Genomic DNA, 14,478 nt, shown 5'->3' with positions numbered 1-14,478 from the left:
GAGATCTTCTTTCCTGGCTTTAGCCTACACCTCTCATCGGAATATGACCCGAGGACCTATGCTACATTTGTGAACACCTATGCTACAATGAGTGATGACACGACTGTAGGTGACCAAAAACCTCGGAACCTGCACTTGGGAGAAATAGAGACAACATTTGGAATGTCTCAGAATTTAAAAGGGCACATTTTTTAGACTTCTAGGGATTCCAATCGGCTTCAAAGTACCTATGAAGCAAAGGTGGGATTGGTTTTTGGATAGATTTTGAAAAAAATTTGACAAGTGGAGGGATTTCAAGCCAATTTGGTAGGGAGGAGATTAGTTCTCAACTACTGCATTTACCCTATCTCTATCTTTTATCTCTCTTGTTGGGCTCCCTCAAAAATTGGGTTAGATAAGTTTATAATAATTTGCAAATCCTTTTTGTGGGGATGGGCAAGCAACCAAAAAGCTCTTTGCTACTTGGATAATTAAAACCATTTTGAACCCAGAGTGTGATTGGGCTCAGCCTTTGTTGAGAAATATGAAACACATTAGACTAGTTAGGGCTCCCAAGTGGAAGAATTATCCCCTAGTTTTTCTGTCTATAATCTTGAACCCTGCAAAGCCAAAGGGAGCTCATTGTGGCAATCCATTTGGGGGGCTTTTGAGGATATAAAAGCTTTTTTATAGTTCTTTGGCAAAGGTTCTTTTATGGCTAATGATTCAATTTGGGTTTCAGCAATTTTTAGGAACTCTCAACTAACTCACGAGCAGTTCACTTTGGCAGACACACTTTTTAAGAAAAGATTGCACCATGGGGCTAATTGTGGCACAGCGAACAATTCAGATGGAAGACATGGCTTGCGATCAAAATGAAATTTGCCTTATCTAATCAAAGCTAGGCCCTTATTTTGGGAGGCCTCCCTCAACTGACCCCAGCTCTATTGCTATTGGCCCTTCCACACAGCCCCATCTACCCAAAGTCAGGAAGTTGCTACCCCCTCATCTCAACGTTGGTCTCATATTTTTGAGAAAATGTCTCTTGATCTTGCACAGAGTGTTCCTACTACTAATGCTGCTACTCCTGCTCACACTGCAAGACTCAATGATGAGACTACCAGTTTTTCTTTTCAAGTTCCATCTGGTTTGCACAAGAAATATTGAGGATGCATCTTGTCTATCTTCTGCTTTTAGGTTTTTTTTGTAAGATGTCAGATCTTACCACGGTCAAAAAAACTCTCATGGATAAACTCTATTGATGTACAAAGGTTACTCAAAGTTAATATAGAATCTCCTTTTTTTTTGCTCAAAAAAAATAAAGTGAGCGACAACTTTTACTATCTTTTTAGCTGCTTATATAGGAATCCATTAACAAAAATATGCAACATTTTAGTCTAGCAAATTCCCTATCCATACAAATCTAATTGAAATGTATGGACATTAAATGTATAGTCAAAATACCATCACTCTCATTCTAAACATTAGTTAAAAAATCCCTAGGTGGTGGAGATAGGTTAAATTCGGAGTGTTGAGATATCGAGCTCCACTTGTGATATGCCAGGGTGACCGTTGTGCATTTATGTCACCGACTTGTTAGCTGTAGATGCGGTTGGTACACCGCCCATAGCTGGATGGCAGCTATCTTTATGTACTCTAGTTAGTGGCTCAGTTAGTATGCCACCTAGGTTAGTTGAGTTTGGTTTGAGACCCACATATAGGGTCCATCTATTCCTTTTTGTAAGAGAGAGTTTTTTTGGCTTTCACAACTAAGAAGAGGAAAACTGTTTTCAGCCTCCACCTTTGTGTGTATTCCCCCATTGTGTATGTGAGAAAGCTGCAAGTGAGACTCCTTACCTCTCTCCCACTCTCTTCACAACCAGTAGCCTGACAAGCACGCATGAGAGGAGCTGTGCCATAGCCCATCTCCAAAACCAATCCTCTTGGAACACATAAGAGAAGCTTGTAGGACTCTTCCTGATCTCAAGATCATGTGTTCATTGGTGCAATTGAGGCCCCCAATTCTAAACTGAGTCCGCTAAATGGGGTTTGTTTCAATGCAATTTGCATGCAAATTTCATCATTTCCTAATGCACGGGGTCCCAATTTTCATGTGTTTTTTTCTTGATTTTGTGTTCCCAGAGCTATCCCTAAGGCCGTGGGGATAGAGCTAAGGCAACAACCCATGGGGATAGAGCTAAGGCAACGACCCATGGGGATACGGTGATGGCGACGACCTGTGGGGATACAGCTATGACAACGACCCATGGGGATAGCAGGTCGATGGGATAGAGCTAAGGCGTCAGGTCAACGCTTATTTGACCGACGAGATAGAGCTAAAGCAATGACCCATGGGGATAGAGCTAAGGCGACGACCCATGGTGGGGATAGCCTTATGGCATCGGGTCAATGCATGTTAGGTACTGACATGTGTCAGCTTGTGGGGATAGGGCTAAGCTCACGGGTCAATGCAAGTTTGACCAACAGGACAGTGCTAAGGCGATGGGTCATGGGGATAGCACTAAGGCGATGACCCATGTGGATAGGAACTTGTTGTGTCACCAACTGGTTTTTGATTATTCTTGACAGTTTTGGAGTTTCTATTCAAGTTTTTTTGTGATGGGGGGATGCCAAACTACCTAATCTACCTACCCAATGCAAAAAACAAGAAAGAAAAACAACAGTTGAATGCAAAATTAGATATTTCTTAAAGAGGTGACTGTCAACACTCAAAACCACTTCAATTTTCAGCATGATTCATCATTCTTGGTTGTTTTTTTCTTGGGTTGTTTTTTGTGAGTTTTGACATGATACTCTCCTTATCAATCTTCCAAACTATCTTCCTACCAACTCAAAACACTAAAAAACATAAAAAACAAGCTTCACATTATCAAAAATGCTTTCCAATAGAAAATGACATTTTTCATCTTTTTTCCATCCTAGAACTCCACTAACAAATCTCCAAGTTCAACTTGAAACAATGTGCAATGGGTAGATGATGAGAGAATCCAAGTGCAATGCAAAAGCATACCTTGAACTCCTCGACAATGGCGCCAAAGATGTGTTGACTCACGTGTCGTGGGGATCTTGAAGGAATGCCGATGGAGCCTCCACTCCAAGTTACTCCTTGTGAGAGCAAAGCACGATCCGTCCACATGTGTCACTCAAGTGGCTCTCGGATTGTTGCAATGTGTTTTCACAACAGAAAGAGGGAAGGGGGAGAAGGGAGAGGAGAGTGAGAAGGGGAGAAGAGAGGGGAGGAGGGAGGGAGAAGGAGGAGGAAAGGAGAGAGTGAAGGGGATGGAGTGGCAAACACAAAGGCACTACAAGGGAAACAAGAGAACACACAAAGACACTCTAGAAAGAGAAGAGGGAGCCTATATTCCAAACTTATGCATACAACAATGCAGACCAAAGTCAACCATTTGGCCTTTTATACAAGTCACCTTTTGAAGTGAGGGCCAACCCTAATCTCTTTATACCACTCTCTCCTCATTCTTTTACCGTCCTGTTGGGCCCATCTAGCTCCGAGACACAATCTTGGCTCTATGGACTTGCCACTAACATCAAATCACATCCCTAACCAATGGTGGAAAATTGTTATCCAATCGGTTAACACTATTGGATAAAGCAATGTTTGGCAATCGCATGAGCCAGTATTTAGCAAGTGGAAAGCAGATCCATTGGCAGGTCGATTTCTACAATCTTGATGGATTTTTCATGGCGTGCCTATTAGGGATCATGGAGAATGGATGCCCCGTTAGCTTATTTGGAGACTCAAGGTCAAAGATGATAGACATAGCTATAATGAGCTCCATGGTGTGGGTTAACATAATCATTGTTGAGCACATTGTCCAAGTGATAGGAGGGTGGAAGCCCATGGATTTGATTGTCCAAACAAGTTTCATAGGGAACTGATTGGATTTTTTAGCCATGAGTTTGGGCAACCAGTCTCTAACATACATGAGCACTCATGCAATTCGAGGCACTTATGTGATGGAGCTATAAGTTGGAAAAATCAACATCCATTCTCTATCATATGAAAGTTTTGTGATTGAAGTTATGAGGTGGACAATCAACATCCATTTTGGACCTTTAAAGGTGCTTGCTTGCCCACTCTAGCCAAAAGGAGGACCACGTAATGCATGGTATAATTTCAAAATATGTGTATGCATGTGCATGTGTGCACATGTGTACACGTGCGAGCACAATCACGCATGCAGATGCATGTACACATGTATTTGGGTGGGTGTGTGCATGCACACACATGTGTGGGGGGGTTTGAGTGGGTGAGAATGAGGATGTGTGTGTGAGGGTCTGGGTGGGTGAGTGTGAGGATATGTGTATGTGTGTGTTTTTGTGTGTGTGTGTCCGTGCCTGTGTGTGCACACACGTGCATGCACGTACATGTATGCACATGCATTCTATGAGCATGCATGCATGTGTATGTGTGTGTGTGTGTGTGTGTGTGTGAGAGAGAGAGAGAGAGATTTTATAAAAGACAACTAAAATCATTGATCAATTAGCAATTTGCTCTATGACAATGGTATAAGTCAGTGTTATGTACACGTTACGATGGACACGAGTCTTTTCATGTATTGATAAGAAGAATTATCAATGTTGTACACACAAAGATGGAAAAAAGCTTCATGTACTTATAGGACGAACTTTCCTATTGCCCCCAACTCATCCAAGAAAGACAATGAGAGCAAGAAATAGAAGATAAGGTTTTTGACATGCTCAAATGTCCAAACGTGTAACAAGTTTAAAAAAGAAGTCAAGATGTTGAAATGTGGGACCCAACCACATGCAAAATCCAAAAATAGATGGAATGAACATAAGGCCCAGCTTGACTATGAGATGGTAAGAAAGAACATACAATATGAGCGAAATCAAGGTGAGCAAAAGCCATCTATATAAATAAAGATCCACAAGAAAAAATAAAGTGATTTGGATTGAAGGAAATGGTAGGCTTTGCAATGAGATAGTATGTCATCCAAGCTAAAATGTGCTCATAGAAATGCACATTTACTACTAGTTAATAGAGGTAAAATGAGGAGATCAATAAGCTCTCATGAAAGAAAATTTAAAGATTTTGTTACTTCCACAAATACACATCCACATAACATTTACAAGAGGAAGAGAGTAATGGTCTACTTTCCTCCATGTTGCCTTCCGTATTATAAAAAATGATGAACCTCATGCACGTGTAGTTATTTCTCATCAAGCAAAGCCAACATAGCCTTTAAGGGCAAGCAAAGGTGCAACATCTGTCATAGAGCTACTTTGAATGCTCAAAGCATTGCACCTGGGTCGGCCTTATCACTTGCAAAGAGTATGGGACCAAGGATAATTACGAGCTCGAGGAGCTCTCAATTTCTCTAGTGATTAAATGTGAAGGGCAACATGAAATACGACACAACTATGTAACTCTCGATGGTTTAGTAACCAACTTGCAAGTTTCAAGGGAATCGGGCAAGGAAAGAGCGATGACCTAGAACATTTATGTACTGAAGCATTTGGTCTTACTTACTCAGGAAATACTTACAAAAGTATAACTTTCAGTTAGAAAAACAAGGTGGCCAAACCACTATGGCCTAGCTTTAATGAAAGGCGGGCAACCTTTAATGCCCATTAACAATTGACATAAATTTAAACACTAACCTAGTTTCTAACACAGTCAACTTGACCAGAACAAAGGAAATGAGACCATCGGCCCAAATTAGCCAAAGAAACTCAATGACCCTCAGGAGGGCCAACAAAGAGAGGCTTAAGGATGGTGGTGTGCATTTGGTACATATAAAAAAGGCTCCTTTTGGCTTAAAGGATAGGAGATAGCCTCGTTGGCTGAAAGAAGAAAGATAGGTAGTGAGCATATACTTTACTTTTTTAACAAAATCAAAATTTTGTTGCCAAAAAAGGAAAGGAAAATGATCGACCTCCTTAGCAAGAAGGAAGTTACATAATAACTCCATGAGGCCTTTTAGCCAAGTAAACTTGGCGAAAAAGGTCATTTTGCTTCCCAAAGACCGTTAAGGAAGACATCACATTGTCCATGAGCTCCTAAAAACGAGAACTTCCCCCAAAATTTATTGTAAAGACCACATTGTTGCGATGCTTAGAGCTCTAAGGAGTTGCCACAAGTCGGGTGCCTCATTCATGCTGCCTCTATCCCCAAATAAAGCTTAAGGGTAATGCAAATATGGGCACACTCTCTAAAAACCATTGCATGACTTTCCTCCAAACCGTTCTCCTACTGAACTTAACACTATACTTTGATCATCTTCTTATAATATTCTTTGCCTCTACGAATTTCATGTCTGCGAGAAGAGACTGCGCAGCTCGTCTTCCTGAAACGAGAGCTCCATCGAAGGTCGCTGCATCACGATGATCTCCGCATATGTACACTCCCATCTGCACTCTCGTTTCCTTGCACAAATCTGTAGGAGGTGCCTGATCCGGTTGCGCTAGCTTGATCCTGTATGTCCGCAAATGCTTCCATCCGCTCACCTCACTCCTTCCGAACCAATCGCTCAGCTCACTCCTCACTAGTTGCTCCACCTCCTCGTCTGTTTTGCCCTCGTATGATCCCACCAGCGTCACAGACACTAGCACCTTCCCCGGTGGTGCGTACGTGGGCGCAACTGTTGTTGGGAAGAACATGTTGTTCACCACCCCTTTGCCTGATCCGTTCAACAGAAGTATCGGCTCCTTGATCGGAGCTTTTGCAGCACCAAAATACAGACACACAGTGCTCCTCGGTTCTTTGCTTATTGACGCAGTTGCGGGAAGCCTCTCCCCTAGAAGCTTGGCTGCCTGAGGACCCTCCACCGCTAGCACAATGCCTTGTTTGCTCTTGATTAACCTGCCATCCTTCAATCTTACTCCGGTCGGTTGCCCATCGTCTCCCCATGTCAGCTCTACCACGTCTGAGTTCAGCAGAACTGACCCTTGGGGAAGTTTGTCGGCAATCTGCTGAGGAATGGCTCCAATTCCCTTTGCTGGAAGGGTGTTGGACCCGAGAGCAAGGCACTTGAAAACGAAATCGAACAGTCTGGAAGTGGTTTGGAGCTGGGTGTCGAAGAAGATCCCCCCAAAGAAGGGCCTGAAGAAACGATCCACCATGGAAGCGGAGAATCCAACGGCGGTGACCCTCTCATAGATGGAAGTCTCCGGGCCAAAGAGCAGATCATCGTCAGCACGCGCGGCAGCTCTAAGGCGGACGATGCCGACCAAGAATTTATCGAAAACGTTCCCAATAGGATTGGCGAGGGAAAGGAGGCCATCTAGGAGGTGTCTGACCGGATCAGCAACGCGATGAAAGGCACCATTGTACCATACCAAAGCTCCGGAATAGAAGGTCTGAAGGTCGAGGGACTTGTAATCGAGCACTCGTTGGGCCTCGGGGTAAGCTGTGATGAAGATCTGAAAGCCTCGATCGAGCAGGAATCCATCCATGTGATCAGTGCGCACCCTGCCTCCCACTCCATCAGACGCCTCTACAAGCAGAAATCGTGCCTTGCTGCGAGCTAATTGCCTCGCAGCCGCAAGGCCTGCGAGCCCGGCGCCTACCACCACAACTTCCGTTTCCAGGCTGCCCTCCTGATCTTGCGGCTGCCTCTGCCCGACGTTTGATTGCTGTTCATCTGCAACGATGGTGGCAACCTCTCCGCTGCTGAGGGACGCCCGGCACGGCTGTAATTTGGAGCAGCTACAGGAAATCTGAAGCAAGGAGGCGCGGTGGGCAAGGGAGATGCATCGAGGGGAGGTGGAGGGGAAGCAAAAGGAGGCGATGGGAGAGGGATGGGAGATGAATTCGAGAGGGCGATGAAGCAGGGAAACCGAATTCATGACTAGGTGAAGATGAGAGGATCAAGGAGAGAGCTGCACAGTGCAACAAGTTACACTCTCGAGCTCCACCATTTCTCACTTGGCTTGCACCATGGACATCATAGACCTTGAAGTTGAGCCCCTTGTCATTGCTATCTCCACATTATCCATAAAGACTCTTCACCTTTTATCCACACCATTATCCCATGAACACCTACAACATGGCCATTGGATACCTTTAGTGGCCCTTAGAGGTCCGTCTCCTCCCCTCACACCAACTCATTTCGGAGCATGCTCGTCAAGATGTGACTTTCAGATGGGGGAGACACAAATGAACCCGAACATGTCTCCAAGTTGAGTCCCTTTCGATTCTTATTGGCTGGTTCCAACATGAAACCTGTATTGGGCTCCACCCACAGCTAACTAACTAGTGCTTAGGCAAGGGTGGGGGAACAAATCCTCCTTCCCCTAGACTTCCAAATCAAATAGCATGCCCATGTGAGTACTTGTGAGAGGTTTGAACCCACCCTTAGGAAGGATTCACAACTGTCCACAAGCAGTTGAAGCCGCCAAATGCATCGTCTACCCCTTTTTGAAGTCACAAGTTGTGTATGTCCACCCTTTGATTCACATTAGGTGAACGCTTTACCGCAAATTCTTTACTATACCATAAATGCAAGAGAGCCCGTCACCAAGAGGCCTTAGCTTGGGCCAATTGGTAAGGTGTCAAGCCTCAGCCTGAGGGGCCCAGGTTCGCATCCTATTCACAGCTAGTGGTTGGTCTACTTCTGTTAGGCTCTTCTTGTGTAGCACATTTAGGCCACTGAACTTCTGTTACCTGCCTTTGGGCATCACTCAAATGCTAGCTCAACACATTGGCTAATATTTAAATGAATATTGTGTGCACACGTTGGTGGCCATTTAGGGGAGCATGTAGGGGTCTTCTCACGCAAACCTAGAAGAGAACTATTTTCCTCAGGGGATGGAGTGGCCCCCCATTTTTCACAGAGTCCTCCGCAAGGTTGAGGTGGCACTTTCAGCTTCAACCTTGGTTTTTTTCTAACTCTCTTATAGGAGTTTGATATTGCCCTACTAGGGTGTTTGTATTCTCATGCCTTGCATGATGCACTTCTCCCTTGAGCTTTGCCCTTGGAGTTTCTTTCATACTTAATATAAATCCAAACTTTCAAATTGGAAAAAATGCCAGCGTAATTGTTTGAGCATGGGCAAGCTGATGCATGTGAAAGATCGTTATCTACGACACATTTTTTGATTGGGTTGGATAATGTCCATCAAACATGCAATTTCCTACAAACAACTGATACCTCAACTGGCAATTTCTTCCACCATGACTCTCACGGGTACTATGCCAATCCTTTGCAAAAGAACAATGCAAATGATGCACACAAGGGAGGGCAAGAGCATCTTACTTGGCCTCCAACGATGACTTTGCAAAACTTCAGAAATGCCTCAAGGATTTACACATTTAATTCCAAGGAAGCAAGGGAGAATGAGGAGAGGTGTATGTGGCCAAAGATCTGTGAAGACATTCACACTAATCCTTTACTTGAATAAGAAACTATGTCAATAGCGTACCATAAGAGTTTTTCCTATCATGAGATATTTGGCTCAGATTGGCTCTATTTTCATCTGAGCACACAATTTTTCCTTGTCTTTGGCTCAAGACTTGGTGATCTACTCACATACTCGTTTGCATTTCAGGGATAACTTTTGATTGTGGATCTAGGCGAGCTTGGCACTAGAGGGTGACCACATTCAGGAGGTCACCATCTATGGAAGAGGCATCTTTCTCATCTAGCTGAGCTCCCTCGATACTGCTTCGACACTTGTGCAACAGAGCCCCATCCTCCTTGGCCCGCATTTGGTGTACCTCTTCCCTTGGTAACATGGCTTTAGAGTGGAGGACATGGACACGACACACCATGTTCCCTGTTTTCCAATTATGCTTCACTTCCAGGGCTCCCAAAAAAATATAGAGCCATCCTTCGCTCCATTGGTCGAGAATTTGGCACTGTGCTGGAGTGCCATCCAGATTCGGCTACATCAGTGGTAGCAAATGACAAGGTCCCCAGGATCAGACTAGTAGTTGAGAGCCCAGAGTCCCTCATAGAGACCCTAGAAGGCAGTACACTTCGCCAACAAGTGGAGATTTCTGGGTTACCAGGACAATGTCTTCGTTTTGCAGACAAATGGGTCACCTCGCCAGAGATTGCCCCCGTGGCCAAGGCCGAGCTCCTCCCTCCCCCGCAGAGCAGGTAGAGTCAGCAGGCCAGAGCTTAGCCCCCCCCCCCCCCCCCCAGATAGGAGTAGTAGGAGTCAGACCCCTTGGGTGACCCCTTCAGAAGGGGATTGGACCTAGGTTAAAAATAAAAAGAAACGAAGTAAACAGGTTCAAAAGCGCCGCAGGCAAAGGGCTAGATATAAAGAGAGAGACAGAGTTTTTCGAGAGGAACCTGAGGAGGAGGAGCAGCGGCAAGAGCCCATACGTGGAGACCCACCCCCCCTAGCGGTAGGGGCCACTGCTCAGCCAGGTGATCCTCTCATGATGGAGATCCAGCGTCCGCATTCACCCTTGTATCAACAAGGAGCCCCAATAGCTCCTAATGCTACGATGGTGGAAGCTACAAACGTTAGCCTAGCAACGGTTCAAGAGGAGAAAATTCAGAGCTCCGATTAGCCTGATCAGTAAAAGGGGCATGTGGTTGCCCCTACTCCACCCCCTCGCCCCTCTTGCTATGGTCATCCTCACCACTCGTCCCCCTCCCTTCGCCTCCCCCCCCATCCCTCCCCCTCCGCCCCCCTCTCCAACTCCTTAGCAGGTTCTTCAGCCTCCCCCCCCATCCCGTACCTCGACTGCCCTGCCAGCGAGCAAGGGAAAGATAGCACCCCCTTCCTCTTCCTCATTACAGGATCCTGTCCCCTCTCTCCATTCCGGGGGGGGGGAGCCAGAGGGCAGGGACTCATCCTCCTAGTTATCAGCTCCCAATTTCCAGCATGGGCGTCCCTTACCGTGGGACTTTTTCAGATTGGGACCTTGTAATTATCTAGAGATTTCGAGCTCTTACTCTTTACTCCTAGAGGCTACGCTTGTGATCTTGTAGCCCCGGAAAGGGGGTTCGATTAGTGGTGGGCTCCTAGGCACACCCAGTTTGGAGATTGTAGTTCGCCTCCACAGGGTTGGAGAAGTGGTCCCCATTGGTGTTTGATGCTATGCGGATATCATATTTGGGGCCACAGGAACTGGATCTTTGGCATGCCCATGGTACTGAGTTGAACTTTCCTCATTTGATGGAGATCCACACCTGCATGTTGGGGTCGAGATGTGCTAAGATGTTGCTAGACATTGAAGAAGCTAGGGAGCAGCCGGGCTTGCAGGGTTGAAGCTAGTTCGTTGTAATGAAGGAGCACAGGAGAACTGTGAGACAGCTCTAATCGTTGATGTCATTCTAGTCTTACTGAGAGCTTGTTGGTCAACGAGCATGAAGATGGACTTGTTGGTGTTGCATGCGCCTTTGAGGAGCCCGTGAATATGTGTTGAAGGACCTAGAGCGATGAAAGCTATTGGAGACAGGGTGTTGTAGAGCTGATTTATTTTAGGAGCGTGGTCGTTGGGCAAAGGAGCCATTGTAAGAGACATTTGTGGTGCTTATGCCTGAAAAGACGTCGCCTTGCTTGCAACTTGATCTCTCTCGCTGGAGTTCTTCCACAAGCTTGATGTAGAATAGTTGGACTCTCATTGCCCCTCAAGTTCTCTCTCTTACAATGTAATCTCACAAGGCAAGGAAAGCATCAGGCTTTCTCATTAGTGAAGAGTCGCTCCCAATCTCTCACACTCACAATGAGCAGAATTCTTCCACGAGAAGAATGAATTCAATCTTTCAAAGAACTCTCGCAAATGGAGTTGAATGAACGAAAATCTCACATGAACACAAATTTTTCAAAGAGGAATGAATGGACATCTTTCATCAACGGAATGAAAGAATGGAAACTCAATCACTCAATCTCTCAATCTCTCAATCACTCACACTCTCTCATACTATTGCATACAGATCGCAGTGTCTCAATGGAAGGCAAGGATGCTCTAATATCATGACAAAATATGAAGAAGGGAGAGGAGAAGAGTCGAGATGAGGAGAGGTCACACCTAGAGAGCACACCACAAATGACTAACTGTACACTATATTTAGTTGAAAATGTAGAATATATACAAACTTATTTAGAGTTAGGGTTAGGACATCTAACCCTTTCCTTTGTAGCACTCTATATGTGTTAGTGTTATGCACATGTAATCACATGATGTTGAGCGTGGTCTCTCAATACCACCACTGTTTTAGTGATGTGATTTGATGGATAGTGGCAAGTCTATAGAGCTAGGATTGTGTCTTGGAGCTAGATGGATCCAAGAGGATGGTAAAAGAATGAGAAGAGAGAGTGGTATAAAGAGAATAGGGTTGGCCCTCCCTTCAAAAGGTGGCTTGTATAAAAGGCTAAATGGTTTACTTTGGTCTTCATTGTTGTATGCACAAGTTTGGACTACAAGCTCCCTCTTCTCTTCCAAGTGTGTCTTTGGGTGTTCTCTGGTTTTCTTTGTAGTGCCTTTGTCTTTGCCACTCCATCCCCCTTTACTCTCCTCTTCCCTTCTCCTTCTCCCTTTCTTCTCCCCTCTCTTCTCCCTTCTCCCCTCTTTTCTCCCTTCTCCTCTCTCTTTCTCTCATTGAAACACATTGCAACAATCCGAAAGCCGCTTGAGTGACACATGAGGACGGCTTGTGCTTTGCATTGCTCTCACAAGGAGTAGCTTGGAGTGGAGGCTCCATCGGCATTCCTTGAAGATCCCCACGACACGTGAGTCACCATTGAGACAACACAATCACATAAGGCAGTCTTTCTGGAACATGAACCCACTCACAAGAGAGCCTTGTTTTTTGCATCCCTGTCCTCATGCGTTGGACCTTAGCGAGTTAAAATGTGCACGGGTTCCATGACCGTGCTCGTAGTCAACTACAGTACATGATCCTTTAGCAGGAGCTGTAGAGGGCAGTGGCGGGCAATGGACATCCCTTTGATTCAGGAGCATATGTTCTCAACATCAAACATTAGGTGGTGACACCACCTCCTCCCGAGGAGAGGCCCGAAGGTGTGGTCCCCTGCAGTAAGACGGAGCAAAGGGGTCTACATCTCACTCTCACAAACAGTGGCTTCGGAGGTTTATGATCAAGGCGAACTTCAGGCAGTTTGGATGAAGATTATGCTGGGAGAGTCTAGGATTGGGATCCTGAAAGCATGCAAACAACACCGTCCGACCTTTTGGAGGAGGCTAGTAGAGTGTCTCCCGTATGTAGACTCCTAGATTGTTGGAGGGGACTTCAACAACCTAGAGTTTCGGGAGGACAAACAGGGCGGTACCTGTTAAAGATAACTATCCACATAGGGCATAGGGACAAACCCTAACCCTAACTCTAAGGGGTTCACATGTATATCTTTATGTTCATTATCAATACACTTAGTCTACTGGTAGCTATATCATGTGCACTCCTCTCTCTCTTCCTCTCTGACTTTCACTATCATGGTATCAGAACCGATGGTGCTCCCGCTCCCTTCATGAGTGTCAAGCCCTCCTTGTGTGAGTTATCTTCCATTGAGAGAGAGAGAGAGAGAGAGAGAGAGAGAGAGCCCTTGTTTCATGAAGGCATAATCCCTTGCTCCGTCGAGTCATAAGCCCTCCATCTGAGACATCTTCTTCATCCTCTCTAGCTCTTTATGTAGAGCTCATTTTCCTTTTCATTTTGGTTCAAAAAGCTCAGGAATCGGCTTCCTAGAGCTTGAGATATGGCTTCGAGTGTTGTTGTGTAAGGATTAAGGTTCATTTGATGTATTTTGTAAGGTTTTGAGAGAGTTCAACTCCGAAGTCCTCTCTGCTTGTGGTTCTGGTACTTTGGTTCTCTTCAAGGCAGCAAGTCCAACTCCAACTACACATCGACGAGACTCCAAAGGACCCATCAATATATGCCAGAGCTTCAAAGCGGCTCTAAGCAGCGCCATAGTTCAACAAACGGCTGAGGCAACTACAACTCTTTAGCCACATCTACAGTTCTCTGGTGGTGGCAAGCTCACAAAGCTTAACAGCAGCAGTCGACCATCAAGCAGCAAGAGTCACAACATGGCTTCATGCAACAAGGAAAATCCCCCTCAGCTTCAACGACCGAGCTTCAGTGCTACAACCGGCTCCTAGTATTCAACTGCCTGAGCATCAAAGGCCCACTCGAACTCCAAGCCTCAGGCAACTCCTAAGCTTTAGCAGTGAGGCAACTCTACGATCCTACAGTGGGGCTGACGTCTCCTACATCGACTTCTACTGCCGCGCCATCTCCAACATGGGCCTTCAAATGAGCCACGGCCATGCTTCATCAATGCCTCCAAACGGCCGACCAGAGCTTCTCTTCTCGGTAAGGGCAAGCGCCTCTAAGCCTCGACTCCAACAGCGAGCCACCTCCAAGCGACGACCAACTCTACCTCCATGAGCTGCTAAGGTTCCCAACAGTCGGCTAGTCGACCACGACCCTGCACACAAGCTCTGACGCTCAGCCCGGCCACCACGACAGCTCCTTCGACATCACCAACGGGGAAACCAAGCTCACAACTCCTCAA

General features: G+C 45.7%; 1 protein-coding gene across 1 annotated transcript; it reads right to left on the bottom strand.

The window, feature by feature from the left end:
- Positions 1 to 5,651: 5,651 nt before the first annotated feature.
- LOC147899623 (FAD/NAD(P)-binding oxidoreductase family protein) lies at positions 5,652 to 8,103 on the bottom strand. The gene has a single exon (XM_087378593.1). The coding sequence runs from the start codon at positions 7,828 to 7,830 to the stop codon at positions 6,259 to 6,261; it is 1,572 nt and encodes a 523-aa protein (XP_087234719.1). The 5' UTR covers positions 7,831 to 8,103; the 3' UTR covers positions 5,652 to 6,258.
- Between the last annotated feature and the right edge of the window lie 6,375 nt (positions 8,104 to 14,478).

This window comes from Dipteris shenzhenensis, chromosome 8, assembly GCF_047967505.1.
Source record: "Dipteris shenzhenensis isolate YYH24624 ecotype China chromosome 8, Dip_SZ_1.0, whole genome shotgun sequence".
Taxonomy (NCBI): domain Eukaryota; kingdom Viridiplantae; phylum Streptophyta; class Polypodiopsida; order Gleicheniales; family Dipteridaceae; genus Dipteris; species Dipteris shenzhenensis.
Note: the sequence above shows the minus strand (reverse complement) of the source record. Positions and strands in the feature narration are given on the sequence as shown.

Coding starts and splice junctions, on each gene's coding strand:
- LOC147899623 (XM_087378593.1), bottom strand. CDS start 7,830: ATGAATTCGGTTTCCCTGCTTCATCGCCCTCTCGAATTCATCTCCCAT.